At 36.2% G+C, this 26,902-nt stretch overlaps 1 protein-coding gene across 2 annotated transcripts in view; it reads right to left on the reverse strand.

Annotated features, from left to right (window-relative positions):
* Positions 1-26,902, reverse strand: part of TTC21B (tetratricopeptide repeat domain 21B) — an 85,342-nt gene that overhangs the window by 20,632 nt on the left and 37,808 nt on the right. For both annotated transcript variants that reach the window (XM_042994614.1, XM_007074628.3), the window contains 8 exons: positions 25,182-25,420; positions 23,797-23,869; positions 23,220-23,330; positions 22,380-22,518; positions 16,597-16,703; positions 9,550-9,738; positions 7,797-7,907; positions 6,473-6,554 (listed from right to left, as the gene is read on the reverse strand). In XM_042994614.1, the coding sequence (XP_042850548.1) occupies positions 6,473-6,554; positions 7,797-7,907; positions 9,550-9,738; positions 16,597-16,703; positions 22,380-22,518; positions 23,220-23,330; positions 23,797-23,869; positions 25,182-25,420 (1,051 nt within the window). The remainder of the gene's footprint in view (positions 1-6,472; positions 6,555-7,796; positions 7,908-9,549; positions 9,739-16,596; positions 16,704-22,379; positions 22,519-23,219; positions 23,331-23,796; positions 23,870-25,181; positions 25,421-26,902) is intronic.

The raw sequence follows: 26,902 nt of genomic DNA on the forward strand, positions 1-26,902 counted from the left end.
TGGAAAGCAGGGAATCAAGTAAATATGTGTGCACCTGTGTTTACAGCAGCATTACTCACAATAGCCGAAAGTGAAAACAACCTAATGTTCATCATCAGATGAATGGACAAATAAAGTGTGGTATATACACACAATGGAGTATTACTCAGCCTTAAAAAGGAAGGAAATCCTGACATATGCTACAGCATGGATGAACATTGAAAGCATTATACTAAATGAAATAAGCCAGGCACAAAAGGGCAAATATCGTATGATTCCACTTATATAAGGTATCTACCTACAGTAGTCAAATTCATAGAGAGGTAGAATGGGAGTTGCCAAGAGATGGGGGAGGGGAGCATGGGGCGTTAGCGTTTAGTGGGTACAGAATTTTAGTTTAGAATGATGGAAAAGTTCTGAAGATGAAAAATGGTGATGAGTACAAAATAATTTGAATGTACTAAATGTCAGCGAACTGTACACTCAAAAATGGCTAAAATGGCAAATTTTATGTTATATACTTTTTGTTATGTTACCACAATAAACAATACTTAAAAAAAAAAAAAAACTTCTGTAGGCTTGGTTTCTACTCTATTACATGATGTTAACGTAATCCAGGTTGACAACATCATCATTTGCCTTCCTTTACCTAATATCTTGAGATTTTGTTCTTCCTGTTTTTTGGCATCACTAAAATACAGAGCATGGTTTCAGAGAAAGAGGATTCAACTAGTGGTCTTTGTCTTTTTCAAACAAATTACTCAAATTCTCCAAGTCAAGGATTACCTATTTTCTTAAAATAGGAATATAATATCGACCCTCAACATGTCATAGAGACCAAATAGAAAAAGGTCATGAAAGAGCTTTAAAAATACAATGGTCATTAGTGGGGAGCCTGGGTGGCTCAGTCAGTTAAGCGTCTGGCTCTTGGTTTTGGCTCAGGTCATGATCTCATGGTTTCGTGGGTCCAATCTCCGCATCGGGCTCTATGCTGACAGGACGGACTCTGCTTGGGACTCTCTGTCTCCCTCTCTCTCTGCCCCTCCCCAGCTTGCACTGTTTCTTTCTCAAAAATAAATAAACTTAAAAAATTAAAAAAAAAATTACAATGGTCATTACTAATATTTACAACTCCAAAAGTGTGGATAGAAACTAGGGATATCTACCCACAATAAAGTCACAGGACCTAGAAGCTGTCTTGGATTAGGCAGGATGTGAAGGTGAAAATTTCTGGCCAAAGTTTTTTTGTATGATGTTGCTAATATGTGCGATGCATGATATTGCTAATATTATCTAAAGTCAACATTGGGAGGCCAGTTTCTTAGATAATTATCACTTTCCAATACTACTGAAATGTATTATTAGTTCAAATTATAATTACCACTGATACTGACTTGTCTTTTGGTTAACCATGATACCTGACAAGCAGGCAAATTTCTGTACTTAGGGAATCCATTGAAAACTGAAATGTATTATATATTATGAAAAAACTTAGCCCATACCTATTGAGGGAGAGGGAGAAGATACCAAATGATTATAGTGTGATGCAATGCAGCATGAATAAAAGTGCTATGGAATTACAATGCACAGAATTCCTAACTGCCCGAGGGAGGCGGGAGGTTTCACATGGAATCAGACCTTTGGGCAGCCTGAAGGCTACGAGGAGGATCTTACTAGACATACCAAGACATTCCAAGAGGCATATGGCATGTGCAAAGACAGAGCAGAGCAGCATGGGGAGTGCTGCTAAGTCCAAGGTTACCTGATATTAAAGTGGAAGAAGAGGGGTAAGAAATACAAATCGACCAGTAATTTAGGACTGCCTTATTACCAAAATAATGCTATGATTTTAGACTTTCCCCTGGAGAGCCATCCTAAATTATACGCCAAGCAGCAGTTTTTGATTTACAGAAGTGCTGTGAAGGTGTCAAATGGCAGCAGCCTAGAGACTGGAGGATGAGTGCGGGGGCTGCACTGGTCTGGGTGAGAGGGGATAAAGGCGCTAATTCGAGCAGTAGGCTTAGCAGACGGCAGCCTGGATGTGACAGCTGGCTCTTTAGCAGACAGAACTGATGAACCCTGTTAAGAAGTTAGTGTGAGGGAAGGGACAACCCAAGATGATGTGGAGATTTTAAGAGTTAAGAGGTGTAATCTGTCAAGAGAACAGTAATTACCTCTATAGGAAGGATTGTCTACTAGTTAGGTTAAGTCAAATTAGACAGTGCATTTCTGAAGTCAGCTAAAATACAGCATTAATTTAAGGTATAACATGTGTTACTTAGGATGACCTATAATTCATGCAGAGAGTAAGTATATATACTCAGGTGTTAGAATGATTCTGATAGAACAGATCTGTGAAAAGAGTCCTATTAGGAATAAAGAATGCAAGATTAAAAACCTAAAATATGACAGAGACCATAAAAATTTTAACATTTTGTACTTTTAAATGACTGGGTATTTTAGTCATGCATTGATCCATTCAACCAATAAATATTTATTTTGCACCATCTATGTGCTTGGTGATTCGTCTGATGCTGGGGACGTAAGATGAATATGACGTGATCTCTGCAAACTTGAGGAGACTGTAGTCCCATGGAGAAGACAAATGGATGCATAAATATTTTCAAAAAGATACTAGAAGAGACGAGACAAAGAGGTATGGGTGAGGTCATCCAGGATTAGGGTGACCAATTCATCCCACTTTGTTGAGACTTTCTTTTAGCATTGGAAGTACTGCATTCCAGGAGATCCTCTCATCTCCAGCAAATTGAGGTAGATGGTCCCTCTACTCAGCATCACGTAAGGCATCTTAAAACATAGGTGGTGGCAGTAAGGTACAGGCTTTTGTTTTTGGTAAAGGGTGAGTATATTTTGGATCATGTGTTGGGAAAGACAGAGAAAAAGAATAAGGAAGGCAATGTGCATTATAGGCAAAAGGAAAAAGAAACATGCAAAGATTTGGACATATGGATGTATGTGATTTGGTATCTCCAATGTACAAAGTCTGTACACTGAATTTACAAATAATTTATTTCATATTTGTTTATAAACAGACAGTCCAAAGCTGCCAGTCTACTAAGCCAATTTGACTATTATCTCTTCCAACAAAATGCTGATGCCAAGTTACCTGGCTGAGACCAAATTCACATGACAGATGAGGGCTTCTTCAAATCTTCTGTGTGAGGGCACTAGTGTCATCAATGGCTTAAAAATATTCCAAGGGCAGAGGTTTGTTTTTTTAAAGAAGCCAGGTTTGATTATTCACTCAGAGGGAAGTGCTACAATATGAGAACAGCTTGAGACAGAATGAAAATAGTATGTGTGTCCCTTAAACTGGCAGTTCATAGAAGGAGAAAAGGACAAGCAGAGTCTAGAACCCCAGACAGAAATGGCATGACAGAAATAACTTAGGCTTGAAGAAAGTAAGAGTAAGCTTTGGACAACTGAGGTGGGAAGATGTACTCAGAGTGAGTAGAAGAGGTAAGATGTTAATATAATTAACTGCACTCTTTTATTTTTTTAATGTTTATTTATTATTTTTGAGAGAGAGATAGAGAGTGGGGTGGGAGGAAGAGAGAGATGAAGACAGAAGATCTGTAGGGGGCTCTGTGCTGTTGCCAGAGAGCCTGATGCGGGGTTTGAACTCCCGAACTGTGAGAGAGAGATCATGACCTGAGCTTAACCGACTGAGCCACCCAGGCACCTGGATTAACTGCACTCTTTTAAATAACACCTGGGTAGAAGCTGGGACAGACTGGGGAAAGAAACAACAACAGAGCATGAGGCAATCCAAAGGTGGGAGAACATTTAAAAAGATAATAAAAATAGTAGAAATAAAATAAAATGTTATCACTATAAAGACAGAAAGGACTTATTTTCTTTCAACCTTTACTCTAACGAGGGGTATTTTGTTTGTAAGTAGAAAGTGTTGTTCTCAAATTCAAACTTTTTAAAAGTAGAAGCATTAGTAACTACAATAGTAGAGTATGTAAAGTTCTTTGAGTTGCCCTACTTGAAAGAGACAGCTGCCCAAACCAGGCAGTTGTGGTTGCCCGTGGTGGCATCCCGCCATGAAGGCATTAGGGTTTACAAGAACTGAGTGACACCTCTAGGAGTCCTCTGAGATTTCAAACTCTTTTTGGTAAAAACGTAAGTAACACACATTACTGTTTCCACCTTCCTTTCCTGTTTTCCTTTTCCTCCCCCCCTTCCCTCTCCCTTGTTCCCTTTGCTCCTCCCACTCTTTTTCTATCCAATATTTACTGAGCACCAAGTTGGCCAGATACTGTTCTAAATCCTGGAAACAAAGCAACAAAGACAAAGTTCCTGGCCACTTGATGCTTACATTCCATTATTTAGGGTGATATAAAAAAACCAAACACAAGATAGAAAGATAGAGAGCAGTAAGAGGTGTCATTGATACAGGATGGCTGCAGAAGGGTGCTCTCAGGATGTGGCCATGCTGGAGCCAAGTCCTGAAGGCGTGAAGTAGCCGCCACCAGAATATTCCAGGAAGAGGGAAGAGCAATTTAGAAGTGTCAGGGCACTAAGCTGCGAGGACTGTTGCCTACCTAATGTCTACCATCACTTTCTTCCTTACTATCAGAATTCTGATTTTATCCTACATGGCACTGGGTTCAACTAAAAGATGACCTTTCCCACCATCTTTTGCAGCCATGCAGGTGCTTCCAGAAGGGAATTTTTTTACAGAAAAAAAAAAAAAAAGATGGTTCACTAGGGAGGTAATCCCTTTTAGCCACCTCCACCCCAACCTTCCCCATCTGGGCCCTGGAACGTTGATGCTAGAGCTGCAGTCATCCTGGACCATGAGGTGATACTCAGAGTGGAAGTCAGGCTGATGAGGGCAGGAGAAAAAGGCAGAGGACTCAGGTGTCCTGATGATACTGTGGGTCCTCCATGCCACTCTCCGCATAACCGACTTCTACATTTCTTTTACGTAAGAGGAAAATAAAGAGCCATAATCATTCAGGCCACTGGAACTTTGAGAGGGACAGTCTCTGCTACTTTCAGCTGAAAGCATTTCTCGACTGTCTGGAGGCAAGGAACAGAAATGGGTGAGTTTGAGAACAGAGCATTAACTATCTACGTGAGAGACGCTGATGCCTGAGACCAGGTGGCAGCAGCACAGGAAGTAAAAGGTGATGGGATTCCAGATATGCCCTGAAGGTAGAGCACACGGGGATATGCTGACAGACGGGATGTGGTAGAGAGAAAGATGAGCCGAAGGTAACTGTAAGGTTTGGGGCCTAAGTGGGTAAATGGTGATGCTATTTACTGAGGTGAGAAATGGAGGAGTAGATTTGGAGGGACAGAGGGAGAGATCCATTGTTCTACAGAAACATGTCAAGCTGGAGACCCCCCAGGACAGCAGAGTGGGAATGAGTCAGGACTGGAGGAACATGCTTGCAAGACACCAGCATACACGTAGGACATAAAGCCATGGGCTTGGATGAAGTCACCCAGTGGGCTGACTATATTAAAAAAAAAAAAAAAGTTTGAGAGCCCAGGTCTAGAACATTCTGATGTTTACAGGTCATAAAGAGAAAAGAGATCTAACAAAGATGTAGACAACAAAAAAAGAAAAACCAGGGAAGCCCAGCGCCCCAGCAGGCAAGTGAAGAAAGTCCTTCACGAGGGAGGGAAGGAGCTGTGCTGAGCGTAAGGACAGGCCACGGAAGCAGACAATGAGATATGAACGCAGGCTCTGGCAGCTTGGAGGTGGCCGCCTGTCCTGCAGAAACAGCCTCCCTGGACTGCAGGAGCGGAGCAGACGATGTGGAGACAGCACAGATGGAAACCGTTTAGAGGAGACGTTCTATCCGGGAAAAGTGAAGAATGGAGCATTAATTGGCAGGAAGAGTAACTGGACAGTTAAGAATTGGTTTTTAGTTAATATATTTAGCAAGGGGCTATCACGCCATACTTGTGCGTGGGCTTGGGAAAAAACGGTGGTGCAGGAGAGACAGATGTGCCTGAAGAAAGCCCTCCGGGAGGACAGGGGTGGCATCCCGAGCCCGCAGGGAGACACTGGCTGTGGGAAGGATGGCAGATCCGGGGAGGACAACGGCTGCGAGAAGGCAGACTTGATGAAAAGCGAATGGAGTTCTTCCAGTTGCTCGTATTTTCCTACTCAAGTGGGCGGCAACATTTTTAGTTGAGGACAAGGAAGGGGGATGAGGGGGCTAGACGTTTGAAGGGGGGAGGAAAAGGTATAAAAAGCAGCTGGAATGAGTGAATTCATTAGAGAAATACAACAGGATTGCCAGGCAGCGTCTGAGGGCCCACTGGGGGTCTGTGGTCATAATTTAAAGTGAGGCCAGTCAAAGGTGCTGCATTTTCCTTACAGACATTTCTGCTACTCAAAGGCAGGTGTGGAATAGAGAGTTGGATTTGACTGAGGTTTTCATAACAGTCAAAAAGAAGAGAAAGGAAGTTGACTGCATTAGTAAAAACATAATTAATGGATATTTACCTGGTTTGCGTTCTAAAAGCTGCTGTAAATGAAACACTGCTTGTTCATAGTCCTGTTTCCTGAACATGAGATCTGCCATCATCTATAAAGGTAAAAGTTGGTTCTAAAAATATTGCCATATATTTTACAAAGCATACCTTTCCTGTCAAGATTTAGGGCTATGAAAACACCTATGAAAAACATGAAGAGGGCAAAGTTTTACAAAAAGGAGCCATTTAAAATTCAAGTATATCAAGGAGCCTGGGTAGCTCAGTTGGTTGAGCATCTGACTTCGGCCCAGGTCATGATCTCACTGTTAGTGAGTTTGAGCCCCACGCCGGGCTCTGTGCTGACAGCTCAAAGCCTGGAGCCTGCTTTGATTCGGTGTCTCCCTCTCTCTGCCCCTCCCCCATTCACGTTCTTGTCTCTGTCTCTCTCTCTCTCTCTCTCTCTCTCTCTCTCTCAAATTAAATAAACATTAAAAAAATAAATAAAATTCGAGACTCAAGATATGAATTACACTAATTCATATCACTGTAACAGAAGATAATTAAGGATGTGAAACAGATCACTCTGTTCACAAAACTTTATTTTTAGCAGAAAATATGTTTCAAGTGGCTATTTTAAAAACAGAAATTTGAAGGGAATTGCACACTCTATGTGCCGTGATAGAAAAGATGCCTCCCTGGATTTGGCTAAAAGGACGAGAAGATTTAAAAAAAACCCAAATACTCTTAAACCCTAAATATTCCAAAGCAATTTAAAATACACAAGATCTACTGAGCTTTTCTTATTGTGTTTTAAAAGGGATGCTTTTTATACTTTTTTTTGTTATAATAATAATTTTCAGTGAACCTCACATACTATCATCTACCTAGCCGTTGGGAAATGAACTCGTATCTCAACCCAGGTAAAAATGAGAAAGCAAAGCACACCATCTTAGAATAATACATCAAGGCTTCTCTCTGTAACTACAAAAGTCCCATGGAAACTTTTTAATTAGTCCTGCATGTCTGGTAAGTACTTAAAAGTCAGTCATTAGCAAATGATAGCTTTGTCACATCAACTCTTCCTGATCATGTATCCTCTTCGGCATAAAGACAAATTAACTAGACCCCAAAGGGAAAGTAAAGGCCTGACCTAGGTTTGCCATTCTTATAAAACAAAAAGATTCTTGGTCTTTATTGGTAAAATATGCTAATAATGTTAAAAATACTGTTTCTTCCAAAAGTCAACATGAGCCAGGCCTCTCATCTAGTATTAGTTTTACGGGGTAAAATTTGAAACTTCCACATGGAATATAAAACACAACTGCCTTTCCAGCACTGAAGTCCTTTGCACTGACCATGGTGGCAGCTTCATTGTCCTGGTCACTCTGGAGAAGCAGCGCACAGTGCCGCAGGCAGGCATCAGGGTCGTCCTGTGCCAGGTACAATCGAGCCAGCTCCAACAGGATCTGTAGAGAAAAAGCGCAAGATTAGTCAGAAACTGTTTGGATTAAAAAGTGCATATGGAAAATGTCTGGACACAGATTACACTTCAGTTGACCAAAAATGATTGCAATAAAAATGCCAAGCATGATCGGCAGGAAAACTATACACATACCCGCCTCTATTTTCTCTTATACTGGAAGAAAGGGGGAAAACAGGTAGTAACTCGCTTGAAAGGTATACAGACACAAAGCACTGTGAAAAGAACACTTGTCTTAAATCAGAGAGAGATTAGATTCTAGTCCAGGCTTCTCCACGATGGGGCCAGGTCCCTGTTATCCCTCTAAACCTGTTTTCTCATTTGAAAAATAAAACGCTTTTAGCAGATAATTTCCAAAGTATGCTTCAGATTTGAAAACATGATTCTAACTCCTTTAACCACCACTATACAAGGTACCTATTTGGCTATGCCTTAAGGGTTATTTTTGCCTTACATCTGAAAGAGTTGTATTCATTTTACAATGTTCAATTCAAAACCATAAATTTTGGGGCATCTGGGTGGCTCAGTTGGTTAAGCAGCTCAGGTCATGATCTCGCAGCTCAAGTGTTCGAGCCCTGCATCGGGCTCTGTGCTGACAGCTCAGAGCCTGGAGCCTGCTTCAGGTTCTGTGTCTCCCTCTCTCTGCCCCTTCCCAACTCACACTCTGTCTCTCTCTCTAAAAAAAATAAACATTGAAAAAAAAATAAAACCTTAAATTCTAAAATATAGTTGTCTTTTCTCCTGCATCATGAAATAAATTCATCAGAGAAAGACAAATACTATATGATTTCACTCATGTGTGAAATTTAAGAAACAAAACAAATAAGCAAAGGGAAAAAAAAAAAAAGAAGAGAGATAGAGGCAAACCAAGAAACAGACTCTTCACTGTAGAAAACACACTGATGGTGACCAGAGGGGAGGTGGGTGGGGGTATGGATGGGGATGAAGGAGGGTACTTGTGATGAACACTAGGTGTTGTATGAATTGCTGAATCACTATATTGTACACCTGAAACTATTATTATGCTGTATGTTAACTAACTGGGATTTAAGTTAAAAAAAGAAAAAGAAAAAAAGAAGTATTTAGCCATATATTAATTTTTTTAAATTAATCATCTATCTAGATTTGAGAGAGGAACAGCATTTTAATTTACATAACCAGACACGTATAGAAGTTTTCTTTACCAGTATTATCCTTACAGTTATTCTCATGCTGTGCCACTTTAGGTAAGAGATTCAATCTAGTCACTTTTCTGCATATCCAGCACCAAATAGCAATTGAAATACAGAGGTGTTCAATAGCAGTTTAGTAAACTGAACTGAATCATGAAGATCGAGATATTCGAGACTGAGAAATTGTTTTAGAGTGATTATTAAAACATAGATTAATATCAAAAAAACCAAAGAGCTTACTGATTTATTTTATGTTACTTCTTCCACGATAAGTTTTAGACTCTGACATTATTACATAAGGCATTTTGAAGAATTTCTAGAAATAATATTAATTTTTTAGCTTGTATTTTTATTACATTTATTTTTTTTACAAACAAGCTGGGAAGAATTTTACATCTGGGGCAATTAGATGACATCTGGAATAAAAGGCGGTGAAAATTTTATAAAGGTTCTGACCTTATTATCTGTTTCACAATGAACAAGAGCCTCTCTATAAAACTTAATTGCTTTTTCATAGTCTCGCTGAGCAACAGAATGTTTGGCAATCCCTGCACAAATTTCAGCTGCTAAATGCTTCTGTGCAGAAGCTGCGTCTGGCTGTTCCATCTGAACACGTTTTAGTATCCGAGATTGTAATTCTCGAGCCTAGAAGAAAATAAGGATAAAAAGGAATTTTAAAAAAGAAATGGAAAATAAGTTAAACAATTATCAATAACTCACACACGGCATACATTTACAGAAGATATATTTAAGCATTATTGGCCTTAAATCTAACAAAGCTTGATCCAAAGAAAATGTCTTAATTGAGGTCTTAAACATGTGTTTGTTTGCAAATGAGCCAGCATGCACATATCTTTCCAAACAAAGTATAATAAAATTACTGAGTCTTTTCCCACTGTTATAAGGATATGTACAGAAGGCTCACTAAGGAGGAAATGCAGGCATGAAACAAATATATGAAAAATAGTCTAGATGCTGCAATTAAATACGTGGAAATATAAAATGTTTATTAAATTAATAAAGTAGTATCTAAAAATTATTAAATCAAATATTGGAAGGTTTCAGGCAGTAAGTACATCCATATATCGGAGAATGACAAACGAGTGAGTCCAAACATTCTTGGAGAGCATCCTAGCAAAACATGCTAACTCGATAAAACGAATCAAACTACTGAACTTAGTTGTTCCACTTTTGGGAAGGTATTATGGATGTTACTTAGAAGAAAAAAAGGAAACATGTTATCTGTTAAAAAGAAAAAAAACCAATCTCTGTTATTTGTTGTAAAAACAAAAAAAGAAACAACAAAAAATAAGAAATCTGAAAGCAACTCAAATGTCTAATGATGGGGAAATGACCAACGAACTGATGGTGTATATTTATAAGGTCCAACACTATACACAGATACCCAGAAAGGAGGTAGGGGCCTCTGTCAAGGTAAGAATGTAGAGCAGGTTGTTAAACTAGAATTTCAGCCTTATCACCTACCTACATGTTTGATTTGTGAAACATTGAGACCTTCCTTTTGTAAATGACAGAGAAGTCCTACGTTTTAGGCCTTCACAATATAATTTAACTTTGAGCTATAGATAACCATCCACTAAGGCATTCATGCATTCATTTAACAAAGAGTAAAATGCCCACCATCTGCCACACATTATGCTACACACAGGGAGCCCTTCTGGGGACTCCTGTCAGAATGTTGGTTGACAACTGGTATTTGATGAAGATGGTCTAAAGCAGAGTATTTTTAGAACCGTAGGTCGTAACATTAATTTAAGGTGTCATAATAAGCATTCTTTTGGAAATGAAAGAGGAAAGATTAGAAAACATGGGTATATATAGCATGTGGTAAAGGTTAATATTGTTTCATGAAATTTTTATTTTGCTTATATGAATGTATGCTTAAGTGCAGAGGTATGTGTACATTTGTGTATTTGATGTTTTTTATACATACATATATTGGTGTGCATAGTTTTGCACACATATTCACAAACACACACTCATAGACAAAAAACTCTGAAACAACTGTCTAAATAGAGTGAATGTATCGTTCCATCTGGCAGTACCTTTTATATCTGTTGTGCCAGGTTATTATTAATTCTGCCTTCTTTCTCTCTCAAAAGTATTTTGGCTAGAATGATAAATTCTTTGGTCACCCTAGGTCTAAACGGTACACAATTCATTCTCGAGATGGCCTAAGTTTTATCTCTGCATCAATTAAATTGCTACAAAGTCAGATGAGTGGACCTCATTAGCTTAACTTCTAGATAAACACTTTGTTTATCTACTTATTTATTTAGGAGGGAGGAGAGAGAGGGAATCTTAAGGTAGCTCCATTACATGGAGCCTGAGGTGAGGCTTGATCTCACAACCATGAGATCATGATTTGAGCTGAAATCAAAAGTAGGATGCTTAACCAACTGAGCCACCCAAGTGCCCTGCTTTGCATTTTCTTGAAGGCAAATAATCAGGGAAGATTTTTTGAGCAAAAGTTTTTGCATTTCCTATTAAAGTCATTTCATAAAAGAACAGTCAATGATTGTGAGTATATAATGATTAGAAAATATTTTCATACAGAATAAAATTTTCTTGAAGAATTGACACCATTTCCTATGTTTTTTTCTTGGGTTCCAGAAAGATTAAAGCTAAATTTAACTGTCTGTTAAAATAACTATATTAACTTTGATTGTCAATGCATTTACTTTCTTTCCTTATTTTATAATATTCTTGTAAATTCCATAAAACCCTTGGGTAGAATGACATACAAACATCTTATTTCATAGACTTCTTAATTTTCCTTTTATATTTCAATAGCCTTGTTGTATATGTATCTTACTGAAAGCCATATCAAAATAAAACTTACCAATAAAGTCAGAATGTCACATTATATTTTATATGAGGAAGATGGAGCTACATAGACATCAGGGAAAAAGCCACACGAATGTTAAGTGAAAAAAAGCAAAAATAAATATAATCTGTTTGTAGTAATTAAAGCTACACTAAGTTAAAAGTCACAAAATTGTTAGTGTTTTATGACATATAGGTTGTTTGTATTTAATTTATTTAGATTTTATTTTCACAGAAAAAATGGATAAGATGATAAAAAGTGATTTTTTTCCCCTGTAATTGTTCCTGCAATTAAAGCATTAAAATAATGTATGGTTTTCATGGGGCGCCTGGGTGGCTCAGTTGGTTAAATGTCTGACTTTGGCTCAGGTCATGATTTCACAATTCTTGAGTTTGAGCCCTATGTCGAGTTCTGTGCTGACAGCTCAGAGCCTGGAGCCTGTTTCAGATTCTGTGTCTCCCTCCCTTTCTACTCCTACCCTGCTTTTGCTCTATCTCTCTCTCTCTCTCTCTCTCTCTCAAAAATAAATAAACATTTTAAAAAAATTTAAAAAAATGTATGGTTTCCTTTCAGTCATTCAACTAAAATTTCAAGCACCTGTCATGGTGGACAGATTTTTACGATGACTCCCATGATCCCCACCTCTTGATGTTCACTTCCTTGTATTAATCACCCCTCTTTGTGGGAGGTGTGGCCTATAACTTACTTGTAGCCAATAGAATATGGCAAATATGATGGAATGTCACCCCCATGATTACATTTCATAAGACTCTGTTAGTAGACTTATTCCATGCTGGCTTTGAAGAACTAAGTGACCCTATTAGCTGGCGTACCAGGCAAGGAGCTGATGAACCTCTAGGATCTGCAAGAAGCAAACAGGAACTTGGAGCCCTAAGTCTCACAGCCTTGAGGAAATGAATTCTGCTAACAACCCATTTAAGCTTAGAAGTAGATCCTCCACCTGACAAGTCTCCACATGAGAACCCAGCCCTGGCCACACCTTGACTGTCCTGACACCTTTTAGAGGACCCAGCTAAACCATGCCCAGAATACACACCCACAGAAACTGTGAAAAAATAAACGTGTGTATTGTTTTCATTGACTACGATTTGTGGCGATTTGTTACACAGCATAGTAAACTAATGAAGCAAGCATTTGCTAGGGTCACAAAACATGGAACTACACCTACACTCATGGAAATTTTAATTTTAGCATGAAGACAGATAATAAAATAATTACGGCAATTATGAGGGTCCTGTTTTATGGCTGGGAAATACCAGTCGCATTGGGATTACATAATAGGAGACCTAACCTAATCTTGGAGATCAAGTGAGACTTGAAGAATTACTGGTAGTACTCCCATGTGACTTTGGGAGAAGGAAAGGAGATGGGATGGATTACAGGCATTAGGAATGACAGGTGAAGGAAGAAGGTGCGGGATACTATTGTTTGACCAAAGAATTAGAAGGAAAAATGGCTAGAAATACAGAGATAATTTACATCAGGTAAGCTTGTTAAATAATTTGCTTTTTATTCTAGAGGGCAGTTTTTAACATAGGGTAGTTACTACTACATGTTTATAAGCAACAGGATGACAACATCAGGTCTGCCCTTTAGAGCAATTACTCTGGTGTTGTGGAGAACTGGAATGAAACAAGATTGGAAGAGGATGGGGATTAGTTAAGAGGCTCCTGGAGTCTGGGCAAAAGATAATGCTGGACAGGGCTAAAAGGTAACAGAAAGATGACAAGATGAAAAAATGTGGAGTTATTTCAGAAATCTGAAATCTTTAGAAAGTACAATTAATAAGACTTGGGGTTTCCCTAAATGTAGCAGTTCTGCCACGGCCTATAATGTTTAGCAATTATGCAAAAATACTATGATGGGACTACTAAAGTTCCATAAGGTGGAGATTAGGCTCAGTAATGGGTCCTGAATAAATGAACTTAAAATATCAAAAACTTTTGACTATATTTATAAGTTTCTGTTTGAATTATAACTCAGGATTTATCTTTTTGGAGATCAGAAAGCATAGAATGTTAACAATTGGGAAGAATTTTAGGGCTCTTTAAATTTTATTAAGGATGAATAATCTCAGTGCTATAACATATAAACTTAAAATTATTTAAATTTGGCCCACTGGCATTGTCTAGCCATGTATACTGTTTGTTCTCAGTGTTGCTTGATTTATCTGCCCATACAACACAAGGACTCATATAACCAAGGCAGCTGGGACTAATAATACTTACAAAAAAGTAAAATAAGCCAAATTCACTTCTAAAATATTTTAAAAGTCTAAATTTACCAAAATTACATTTTTCTTGTAGCTAATGGTAGCTAACCTAGGGTTAGGTGAAATTCTCTTATCATGTGATAGAAAAATAGGGATAAAACCATACCAATTAAGGATAAGATATTAACACTTTAAAGATTACATATTTTAATGAAATCATAAACTTAGATGGGTATCACAGAAATTCAATGAGTATCATAGAAATCTAATAGTCCAAGATCAATTCATTCATAACTAGAATAAAAAAAATTATTGGACATATTGGGCAAATTACTGAAATACAGGTTATTTTACACACACACACACACACACACACACACACACACACACCACTGTTAGCTAAAGCTCAAAATCAAAACATTTGATAAATTATTTGGAGAATGGAGAATTCTTCTGGGTACATGAAAGTTAGGTCAAAAGGTGTCAAGCAGTGTGGTATTCTAGAAAGCATATAGGATTAGTAATGAAGTACTCTATGTTCCACTTCAAGCGCAGCAAAGATGTAGGATAAATCAACTAACAAATCTGACCCGAACGACATATGTTGAACTAAGTGCTCAGTAATGCCAGAAACACATTATTTCAAATCCACACGGAACCTATACCAAAACTGATTATAATGTAGGACACAGAACAAGCTTTAACAAATATCAAAGGATTGAATCATTCAAAGTATGTCTTTGACCACGGTGGAATTAAACTAGAAATCAATATCCAAAAGATAATACTCAAATACAGAGAACTAGTGGTTGCCGGAAGGGAGGGAGTAGTGGAATGGGCAAAATAGGTGAAAGGGATTAAGAGGTATTAAAAAAAAAAAAAAAGGTAACAAGAAAATCAGAACTGTTTCGAAACTGAATACTACACTTCTAAATAACCCATGGTTAAAGAAGTAATCAAAGGGGAAATGAGGAATATTGTGAACTGAATAATAATAAACTTGTGAGAGGTAGCTAAAGCAATGCTTTGAGAAAAATTTTCACCTTAAATAGTAAGAACAGAACTAAGGCTAACTAATCCATTATCCAACAATAATTCATCAATAAGCTAGGCAAAGATCAGCAAACCAGATCCAAAGAAAGTAGAGGAAACTAATTAATGAGATAAAGGGAAAACATTTAATGAAGCCAGAAAAGGGAAAAATTGGTTCTCTGAAAATATTAATAAACTCCTCGTGTAACTGATCATTAATAGTAGAAGGAAAATAAAATCATCAGTATCGGGGCCATAAAAGAAGATATTTTTATAGCACTTGCAGACATTCAAAAAATAAGATACAATGAACAAATCTTAGTCAATAAATTTGACAATTAATGAAATGAACAAATTACTTAAAAACATAGCCATTCAACCTCACATAAGAAATCTAAAAATGATCAGTCTGAGGGGCACCTAGGGTGCCTCAGTCGGTTAAGTGTCTGACTCTTGATTTTGGCTCAGGTCATGATCTCACGGTTTGTGGGTTCGAGCGCCGTGTAAGACTCTGCACTGGCAGTCTCCCTCTCTGCCCTTTACCCGTGTGCTCTCTCTTTTAAAATAAATAAACTTTAAAAAAATGATCAGTCTGAAACCCTCAGTGGAATCCTTTAATAAAAACTTGCCATCAACAAAGCCTTGAGGTAGAAATGGTTTTAATTTTGAATTACTCCAAATATTAAAGAAACAGCAAGTCTTAGAGATCCAATCTCCCTTACGAACATAGATATACAAATTTTAGACAAAGTATTAGTATCTTTAAATCCCAGCAATATCTTTAAAAAAAAATCACAACAAAGTGACATTTATTTAAGAAATATAAGGGTGGTTTAACATTTGAAAACCAATTTAATACACACATTAACAAGAAAAAAAGGAAGATTCATGCGACCATCTTGATTAATGCAGAAAGTGCAGTAGATAAAACTTAAGTCATTTATAAAAAAACTAATAGCAAACTAGAAGTTGAAAAATCATCAAAAACCATCAGCTGCCTAGGAATATATCTAAGGAAATGTGTATAAAACCTCTCCTCTGAAAACCTCCAAAATATTAAGGGAAACTAAGGAAGATATAAATAAACAAAAGTAGAAAAAACTGAATTCAAATCCTGCCTATGACCCTGGTCATGTGATTTTATACAAATTATTAAACCAAGCTTCCTTACCTACAAAAGTGGATTAAAAATATTAACTTGCTGTAGTTGTTACAATGATTATCAATAACACATTTAAACAGTACAATCCATTGGCATTTGATCATTATTTCTATTTTGACTTATTTTCTGTGGTAGTTGGGCCAAAATAACTGGTCTTTCTCCTACCCGTGATGTATTCCCTTCTCCCCTCCCCTCCGACACCCCACAAGCACTCACAAGTACATTTACCTGTTGTAATGAAGCTATGGCATCACCAGGTCTTTCCACTTCACTATAAACTTTTGCTAGGAGAACATGAGAACGTCCATCCTCCATGAGAGCTGACAGTTCATTTACTATGAGAGAAGGTATTGGGAACAAATAGTCATTTTTAAATAAACGTTTACATTTTTCTACAAGTTTTGAAACAGGTCTTTACAAAGAATGATTTTGAGAAATAGTGAATAAAGTTGAAAAACTTTCAGTCAGTTAACTGAGGGATGGCCAAATTAAAGAAAGAAAAAAGATTTAGGATAAAAACTAGCTGGAAGAAAAGCTAAGGAACTGGATAATAACAAGGTTTTTCTTAGACTTATATTAAGAGATAACAATGTAACAATACATGTAAGAATTTCAATTTTCATTTTTAACTGTATAAACATTTATGCTGATTGAAATCATTAAAAAACGAGATAGAGTAGTTGCTACATGCAATTAGGAAGATAATGGCTGTTTTTAAAATAATAGACACTTGATAAGCAATGAAGTACAGTCACTAAGAGCACTGACTTTGATGGCAATCTGTCTGGTTTCAAATCTAGTCCTTATCACTTACTAGCTATTTAACTTTGAACAAGATACTTATACATTTTGTGTTTCCCTTTCATCTGTAAAATAAGGGAAAGAATAGTACCCATCTCATAGGGTTGTTGTAAAACTTAAAAAGTAAGTTATGAAACAAGTGTGCATATGCAAAGCAATTAAAATAGTCTAGTATATGGTAAGTGCTATTTAAATATTTGGTATTATTATCTTGTGATTTAAGAGCAATAATAGAACCGTACATAAATAAGAAAATGTTTCTTCTACTATTTATCAAGTTCATGAAATGAACAAATTACTTAAAAACATAGCCATTCAACCTCACATAAGAAATCTAAAAATGATCAGTCTGAGGGGCGCCTGGGGTGCCTCAGTCGGTTAAGTGTCTGACTCTTGATTTTGTGCCACATATACATCAAAGTGGTTTATATATATTATTTCTTTAAAACCCCAGCCTAAGGGGAATCAACAGGATTTCCTACAGGCAGGGACAGGGTGATGGCTAGGATCCGGGCTCTCAGCAATGACTAGAGGGATAAAGCTCTTATTGAGACAATGAAGGTTGCATGCAGGACAGATGTGGGGAGGCAGATCGGGAATTCTGTTTCAGACATGCTAAGTTTAAGATGTTTATTAGAATCCAGGTGCTGGCTACTTCAGCTAGATTAAGTTAGATATGTCAAGGAAACAGAGTCTTAGGTTTTAATTTAAATATGGGAATTATAATTGCCTCAAAAATGAATGTGGACATTAATGAAACAGTATATAATGAAATGCACATGAAGGCATCTAAGTGCACAATGGGGTGTGCTCAACAAATATTTATTACACGAAAGCATTTATATTACGTAAGTGTAATAAATTTATACCCATATAAGTAAAATATGCTACTTGAATCATTCTTCCTCTACAACCTTTTCAAAAATGCATATGCACATTTAAGGCTATCTGTAGTGTTTCAAGCAAGGTCTGACAAACCCATGCAAATATTTTTATGGACTAATACTTTATATGGTGAATAAATCCAAAATTAGGTAAATTTAAGCACCAACCTCATCAAAGCTAAATGAAAATACTATTTTTGAAAATCCTAGAAAACTTCGAGTGGGCTGGCCTTATCATATACCCAAACACATTTTATTTTTTAAAAAATATTTATTTATTTATTTTGAGGGAGAGAGATAGAAAGAGAGAGAGAGAGAGAGAGAGAGTGTGCACAAGCAGGGGATGGGCAAAGACAGAGGGAGAGAGAGAATTCCAAACAGGCTCTGTGGTTCTGTCAGCACAGAGACCAATGCAGGGCTCAAACTCACAAACCATGAGCTCGTGACCTGAGCCAAAATCAAGAGTCAGACATTTAACTGACTAAGACACCCAGGCACCTCTGAAGACATTTTAAAGCTACAGTGGATAGGATGCTGGCAAAAGAAAAATAACGCAGGGCAACAAAATGAAGATTCTCAGAATTAGTCATACATACAAATAAGTTTATTATGTGACAAAGATGGCATCTCAATAAATGGCACAGAAATAAAATTGGTCTCCATTTGGGAAACTATATAGTAAAAACTGTACATGGACTAAAGTTCTACAAAAATTACAGAAAATATAAAAGAGTATTTTTATGATGTTAAGATGAAGGAAGATAGTTTCTGAGTATGAGAGGAAATTCAGGACTCAAAAAAAGGAAAGGCTGGTATATATAATAATTGGCTATTCTATTTGACTAAGGAAATGACAAATTCAATTAAAAAAACAAAAAAAGGGATAGGCTCAGGAGAAAATGTCTGCAAATGACTAACAGGTGACAGATGATTAATCAGAGGTTCAGGGTCAAAGCAAGGGATATAAATGAAAACATCCTAGAAGGAAATGTGATCTACAGACATGGAATGATGCCTAACCTTATCGATTATCAAAGAAATTCAAATTGAAGTGGTTTTCTCCCCTATAATTAATACAACACAATGATGGGACATTTTTGACCTTAAGAAACAATGATGCGGCACAACTCAACTCAGAGGTATATAAAGAAGCTTATCTTATATTGTCTTCAACTTTTCTTCAGTCTAAATGTCTATCAATAAGGGACTCATCAAATAAATTATTATATCAAGATATAGAATATCTATACTAAAGAAAATAAAGAAAAGCTATATTTGCCAACATGAAGAGAAGCTATTAAGTGAAAAATGTCTACTGTAGATGTACAGTATAATATGATCCCATTTTGGCAGGAAAAATGTGGTATGTAATTCTGTGTGAGAGAGACAAAGAGAGGCATGGCAGAGACACTAATTAGGATGATACACAAAGTAAATGTGTTTTTTTTTTTTCTGGAAAGCTGGGACAACACAACTTTCACTCACTTCTGTAATCTTTAAATTTTGACAATGAGTAAGCACTAGATTTTATTTTAAAATAACAATCTTTAAAAAGCAAATTTGTATAGGGGTGCCTGGGTGGCTCAGTTGGTTAAGTCTCCAACTCTTGATTTCAGCTCAGGTCATGATCTTTCAGTCGTGATAGTGAGCCTGCCATCAGGCTCTGCGCTGGGAGTGGAGCCTGCTTGGGATTCTCTCTCTCTTTTTCCCTCTGCCCCTCCCCTGCTTGTTCCCTCTCTCTCCCCAAAAAGAAAAAAAAAAGGCAAATTTGTACCAACTTGTAAGAAGGCAATTTAGATAGTATCCAGTTAAATTTATCTTATTTTTATTATTTTTTTTAATGAATACAATTTATTGTCAAATTGGCTTACATACAAGACCCAACAACTGCCCTCCAGTTAAATTTTAAATTCACATACTTTTTTGACTTAGCATCTTACTCTTAAGAAATATAAGCAAGTACGGACTTCAAGCTATATTACAAAGCTGTAATCATCAAGACAGTATGGTACTGGCATAAGAACAGACACTCAGATCAATGGAACAGAATAGACAACCCAGAAATGGACCCACAAATCTCTGGCCAACTAATCTTTCACAAAGCAGGAAAGAATACCCAGTGGAATTGATATTCAGCAAGTGGTGCCAGGAAAACTGGATAGTGACATGCCGAAAAATGAACCTGGACCACTTGCTTACACCACACACAAAAATAAACTCTAAATGGATGAAAGACCTAAATGTAAGCAGGCAAAAACCTCTCTGATCTTGGCCACGGCAACTTCTTACTCAACACGTCTCCGGAGGCAAGGGAAACAAAAGGAAAAAGGAACTATTGGGACCTCATCAAAATAAAAAGCTTCTGCACAGCAAAGGAAACAATCAGCAAAACTAAACGGCAACCAACGGAATGGGAGAAGATAGTTGCAAACGACATATCAGATAAAGGGTTACTATCCAAAATCTATAAAGAACTTATCAAACTCAACACCCAAAAAACAAATAATCCAGTGAAGAAACGGGCAAAAGACATGAATAGACACTTCTCCAAAGAAGACATCCAGATGGCCAACCGACACATGAAAAAATGCTCCACATCACTCATCATCAGGGAAATACAAATCAAAACCACGATGAGATACCACCTCACACCTGTCAGAATGGCTAACATTAACAACTCAGGCAACAACAGATGTTGGTGAGGATGCAGAGAAAAAGGATCTCTTTTGCACTGCTGGTGGGAATGCAAACGGGTGCAGCCACTCTGGAAAACAGTATGGAGGTTCCTCAAAACATTAAAAACAGAACTACCCTACGGCCCAGCAATTGTACTACTAGGTATTTATCCAAGGGATACAGGTATGCTGTTTCGAAGGGGCACATGCACGCCCCAATGTTTACAGCAGCACTTCAACAATAGCCAAAGTATGGAAAGAGTCCATATATCTATCAATGAATGAATGGATAAAGAAGATGTCGTGTATACATACAGTGGAGTATTACTCGGCAATCAAAAGGAATGAAATCTTGCCATTGAAACTACGTGGATGGAACTAGAGGTACTATGCGAAGCGAAATTAGTCACAGAAAGACAAATATCATATGATTCACTCACATAAGGACTTTAAGATACAAAACAGATGAACATAAGGGAAGCAAAAATCATATAAAAACAGGGAGGGAGATAAAAACATAAGAGACTCATAAATATGGAGAACAAACAGAGGGTTATTAGAGGGGTTATGGGAAGGGGATGGGCTAAATGGGTAAGGGACATTAAGGAATCTACTTCTCAAATCATTGTTGCACTATATGCTAACTAACTTAGATGTAAATTAAAAAATAAATTAAATAAAAATTTTTAAAAAAGAGTACTAAAAAAAAAAGGATATAAGCAACTATATACCAAAGAATGAAATACAAGGATACTCACTGTAACATAGTTTATAAATATTAAAATAATGGAAAATCAGCTAAATATCTAATAATTGGGGGCATCTGTGTGGCTCAGTTGGTTAAGCATCCCACTCTTGCTTTCAGCTCAGATCATGATCTCACAGTTCATGGGATCGAGCCCCATGACATGCTCAGTGCAGAGTGTAGAGGCTGCTTGGGATTCTCTCTCTCTCTTTCTCTCTCTCTGTCCCTCCCCTGCTTGTACTCTCTCTCAAAAATAAATAAATAAACTTAAAAAAAGTCCAATAATTGAAAGAAAGTTAAAAGAGAAAAACATGGAGTCATAATAAAAAAAAAAACTGTTGAGTTATAGAATATTATGATGCCATTAGAATGATATGAATGTACTAACATCTGGAATATGCTATCTGGGGAAAAAATTCCAGAATAGGAAGAACAATACATTCAAAAAGAAAAATTATGCATATTATACTTATGTACTTACATATACACTGAAACACAAAAATGGTATTACCTCTAGGAAGGTAGTTTGAGAAGAGGGCAAGTAGAATTCACATGAGAAACTGGAGACTTACATATTATATTCTTGGATTGTGTTGAATTTAAAAAAAAAAAAAAACTTAAGAGGAAAGATTATAAAAATGTTTACTTGTCTAAACATCAGATGTAGTTTCACATTATTCTGGAAAGTAAAGTATCTTTCTATGGCACAATTAACTGTTTCATAAATCTGTTATTAGATCATTCAAATGTCCTATTTTAGTAGAGTGACATTCTGATAATGAATTAACCAACCTCACATATATAATACCGAGAATACAAATGAACATTTATATAATATAAAAATAAAATAGATCAGACATATCAGATATGGTATACTTTTTTTTCAAATCAGAAAGACTTTCATACCAGGCTCATGAGCTAGAGCATGTTGAAGAACTTTTTCTGCTTTGTCATACCATTTCAATTTTAATAAAAGCTCAGCCAGGTCATAGCAAAGATAATTTTGTTGTCCACTTTTCAGAGCGGCTTCATAGTAAGTGATTGCCTAAACAAAATCCGTTTCAGTTAGGAAAATAAGGCAATGAGAATGGTGTTCAAGCATAGATATTTTATACATTATAGATTTAAAGCATAGAAAAATTGGAAATAACCTAGCAGAAACTCAGGCATGTACCTATCAGTTAAATATGCCATTTTTTAGACAATCAAACATCACATAAGGCAACTGGCATTTCTTATGAAAAGCAGTTAATGAAAACTGGTGAATTTTTTTTTTTTTTTTTTTTTACCAGTTTTATTCCAGAGGCCATTGAATGCATTGAATGCAAATATATATGTTCAGTAGTTACCAGGAATAGAACAAGAATATAACAACTAAAGGAAAATCCATTATCCCTACTAGAGGGAAATAAAAGCACATGGCTTACCAAAACTGGTTCATTAGAAAGGACAGCTATTATGCTTTGTCCTATAATGAAAGAAATATAATGTTATCACAATTGACTGGTTGCAGGGTTTAGGTGCAAGATGAAGCCAGAAGTAAACTTTAGGCTCCAGTCTTTGCAAAATGCAGTGGTCAAGAATCTGAGACACTGACAAAATCTTTAACATAAATTCCAGTTTGTGAATATAAATTTGGAGTTTATAACCATCAAGATACAAACAGTGCTTGCTGTAGACTTCTCAGAGAGCAGGGTTTGAAACATTTAATCCAATAGGCATATCTCAAGTACATAAAGTACTTACCTTTGAGTAGTTGTGAGTTTTGACAAGCGCTTTCCCAATTTTGCTTGCCAGTGTTCCATCTTTGGGATTCTGATTTAATGCTTGCTCATACGCTATTATGGCTTCTTCTGGCTAATGTTGGCAGATACAAAAAATAAGCAATGAATAAACAGCTTCGCTGGATCCTTTTAAAGGGCAACATTTCTGTAATTAAGCTCTGTATCTGTAGTACTCACTCAGTGAGACAAATAAAGTACATAGTAAAGTCTAGAAACATTACCACTGTCAGAGAGGTGACAGTCACTAGTGTAGGTGTAACTCATTACTGGCTCTCTTCATTTTTCTGTTTAAAAGAGACTCTTACCTTGTTTCTGGTATCCTATCTATTTCAAATAATGATAATGCTAAATTACTGGATCTCAGTTTGAAAACAACTTTTTTTACTATAATGGTTATTTCCTTTTTACTGTAATGACTGGATCTTTAAATAACACTTAAAACATTCCTTTAAATAGAATATTATGCTAATCACAAAAAGGAGTTTTTTGTTTGTTTGTTTGTTTTTTAAATCTAAGTTCAGTAGCATCAGAAACTTTACCTCTTGTATATTCATGTATGCATCACCAAGGAGAAGAAAAGAACGAGGGCTGGGCATTCTCTCAGCAATTTCTCTAGAAATCAGACCAATTCTAGTTAGTATCCTGAATATAAATATCTTCTTCCAAAAGAATTAAATAAAAAGTAAGTTTACTTATTTCAATTAAGCCATAGCTTTCAGAGTATCTTCTACATTGTAAAAGAAAAAAAAAAAAAAACAACCCATTCATACCCAGATTATTTATGCTAGATCAACTTTTTTTTTCCCATTAAATCTTTCCATTTTTTGATATGCAGGTAACAAGAGTACTGGTAGACAGTAAACATATAAGCTCTCATTATATGAAAATACATTTTTTACCTTTAATTTTGAAATGATGTAGGAGCGAAGGCACCAAAACAGGATGTGACGCTATCAGTAATGTACAGCATCTCACTCAATTGGTCCAAAAACTATATGCGAGGTATAACTTTATACATGACACTAAGAATTGAAGTCTATAACTAATGTGTCAGATCTGCCTGAAACAAGACCTATGCTTTTAACTATTATACTATAGGGCATCCAAAACAAATCAATCTTATTTTTAAACATCTTCTGATCATGAGAGATGACGGTGCTGATCTTTTGGAAACATCACAGGGAATAAGATCTAGGACCTCCAGTTCATCCACCCATACACAGGTGCTGCTCAGTTTCTTCGAATCACTCAGCACCTACAAAGAACCTGAACAGCTTTCTAAGTTTTGATATTTACATGATATAGATGAGCCAATGAAATAATTCATCAACACTGTGCTATGTTCTCAACAGATAAGAGTGTTGATCTCTTCTTACATGAAGTGTGTGCTTGTATGTTTATAAGAGTAAGAACAACCTGTGCGTGTTGTCGATCCCAATAAGAGCACCAGTGTATGACATAATGCACCTGACCTTTCACCAAGGAAAATTTGTAATCCATACCTTGGCGTGGTGTATACTAAGTCATAATTTTCTATTGCTATAACTATTATGCTGAGCATTAAATATGACCATTTAGCCCCTGAATTGTTGTTATATTATAGTTTTCTTAAGCTATTAGAATATATGTAACAGTTGCTTTTCCCCTTCCCAAACAGAAAGGTTTAAGGTCTAGAAATAACATCTAATGAAGGAGGAGAGTTAAGAATCTAGAGTAAGCCACAAAATAATCATCATCATTAATGATTTATGTCTTAGGAGAGTGAGTTGCTTGGTTAGTGTGACTGTGGTTGGTAGTAGAACATATTAAGGAAAGGGTCTATGAAATATCTCTGTAAAGCAGTTAAAGAAAGAAGAAATAAATCTGGGAACTAATTTTAAGAAGTAAATGTGTCAAAATACAATGGGTTGAAATAATCATTTACCTGTAACAAGTAATATATAACATTTTCTCTTTTCTGTGCTTCAGATAAATATCTGCCATTTTTTCTTTGGCCTCTATGAAATAAGGCTGTTCAGCGGTAACATTCCGAAGCATACTTAAAGCTCGCTCAACATCTCCCTGGGCCAGAGCTAGGTCTGCATTAGCAATAGTAACACGCAATTCTTCAGATGTCCCAGAAAATTCATGGATGGCATCTTGTATAACTTTCGCTGCCTCATGCTATAAAGATGAAGTTAAAATAACATTCTTTCAAAATATTCAACAAATTACATTAGAAATGAAGATTTTCTACTAATCCAGAATAAACAATAATTATAGCACAGGTATGATGAAAATTGACAGATTTCTGAAAAGTACAAAAATTTAAAACTAAACTCAGAGACCAAATTCAGATGACAGTATGAATATTTTTTAGGTGAAAAGTGTTTTCATGACTAGGACAATGGCAATTGCTATGAAAGAGCTCCTGCTACTGTAATTTAATAAGCATTTACTTTGTATCCAGCATTATATCAACCCATTTAATTCTCACAAAACCCCTCTAAGCCCTCTCACAAAAACCCCCATCTTGCAGCAAGGAAAATGAAATTTGGAGAGTTAAGAAGCCATGTTCATTATTGCCCCCTTGATGGGATCCAGTCCACAATCATCCACTGTACCAAATGGCTCTTCACCAAGTAGCAGATTACTTTATTCCCTATACCAGGAGCAGTTCTGTTATGCCTCAGCTGAATACATTACCTCATTTTCAAGTCTGTACCTCAATGAAACTAAAATGTCTTTTAAGATCAATATCAATTTTAGAGAATATAAGACATTCCGATTTCAGAAACATTAACATGAAAAAAATAGTGCATTTTAGAATCGACTATCTGTGGTAGAACTGGTTCTTGTTATGTATTTATGTTAATGTATTAGTGAAATAGAAATTATTTTGCGATTTGGCAAGAATCTAGACACAGCCTTCTTCATTTCTGCTAAAATATGAAAATAACTGACTAGCAACTGTTGCAATCTAAAAAACAGACCTAAATGATGTTAAGTTCTTCATTTTCTATAAGGCTTTAACTCCTCTCTCAGAATTGCATCCTTGCCTACTTCCTGTCTATTTATTATTATATATTATATTATATTATATTATATTATGTAATATTATGTTGTATTATACTGCATTATATTATTGTATATATTATTTTAAGTATTTGATTTTATGATCACCCTATAAATTTACCAAAGGTATATTCATTAAGTGTTCCTTTTGTTTTCTCAACTATTAGAATTTCAGATTGGTACTTTCATTTGATTCCAGTAGTACTTGTGTGCACATGTACATACGTGTATGTGCATGTGTGTGAGTCCTTTCAGGAATTCACAGAATGACAATTATATTATTACCTTTCATGGTAGCTGAGATCATCACACATTATATTGCTATATACGTTATACTACATTCATACATTTCATGGTACGTATTATATTATTACTCATATTATATTACACATATGTTATTCTATTGCCTGGTAGCTAATGTAAGTACACTGATACCTAAGGCCATCCAGGTACAAATTATGTTTAACTTCAGGGACTTGAAGAAAGGACATGATTTGGTTCAAAGTAATGAGAAATTTTCTAAACTTTATCATTTGGCCAAGAAAACAATTTTAGCTTTTCCATTTCCTACTAATATGTACACTTGTATAA

Source organism: Panthera tigris, chromosome C1 (assembly GCF_018350195.1).
Source record: "Panthera tigris isolate Pti1 chromosome C1, P.tigris_Pti1_mat1.1, whole genome shotgun sequence".
In the NCBI taxonomy this organism is placed as follows: domain Eukaryota; kingdom Metazoa; phylum Chordata; class Mammalia; order Carnivora; family Felidae; genus Panthera; species Panthera tigris.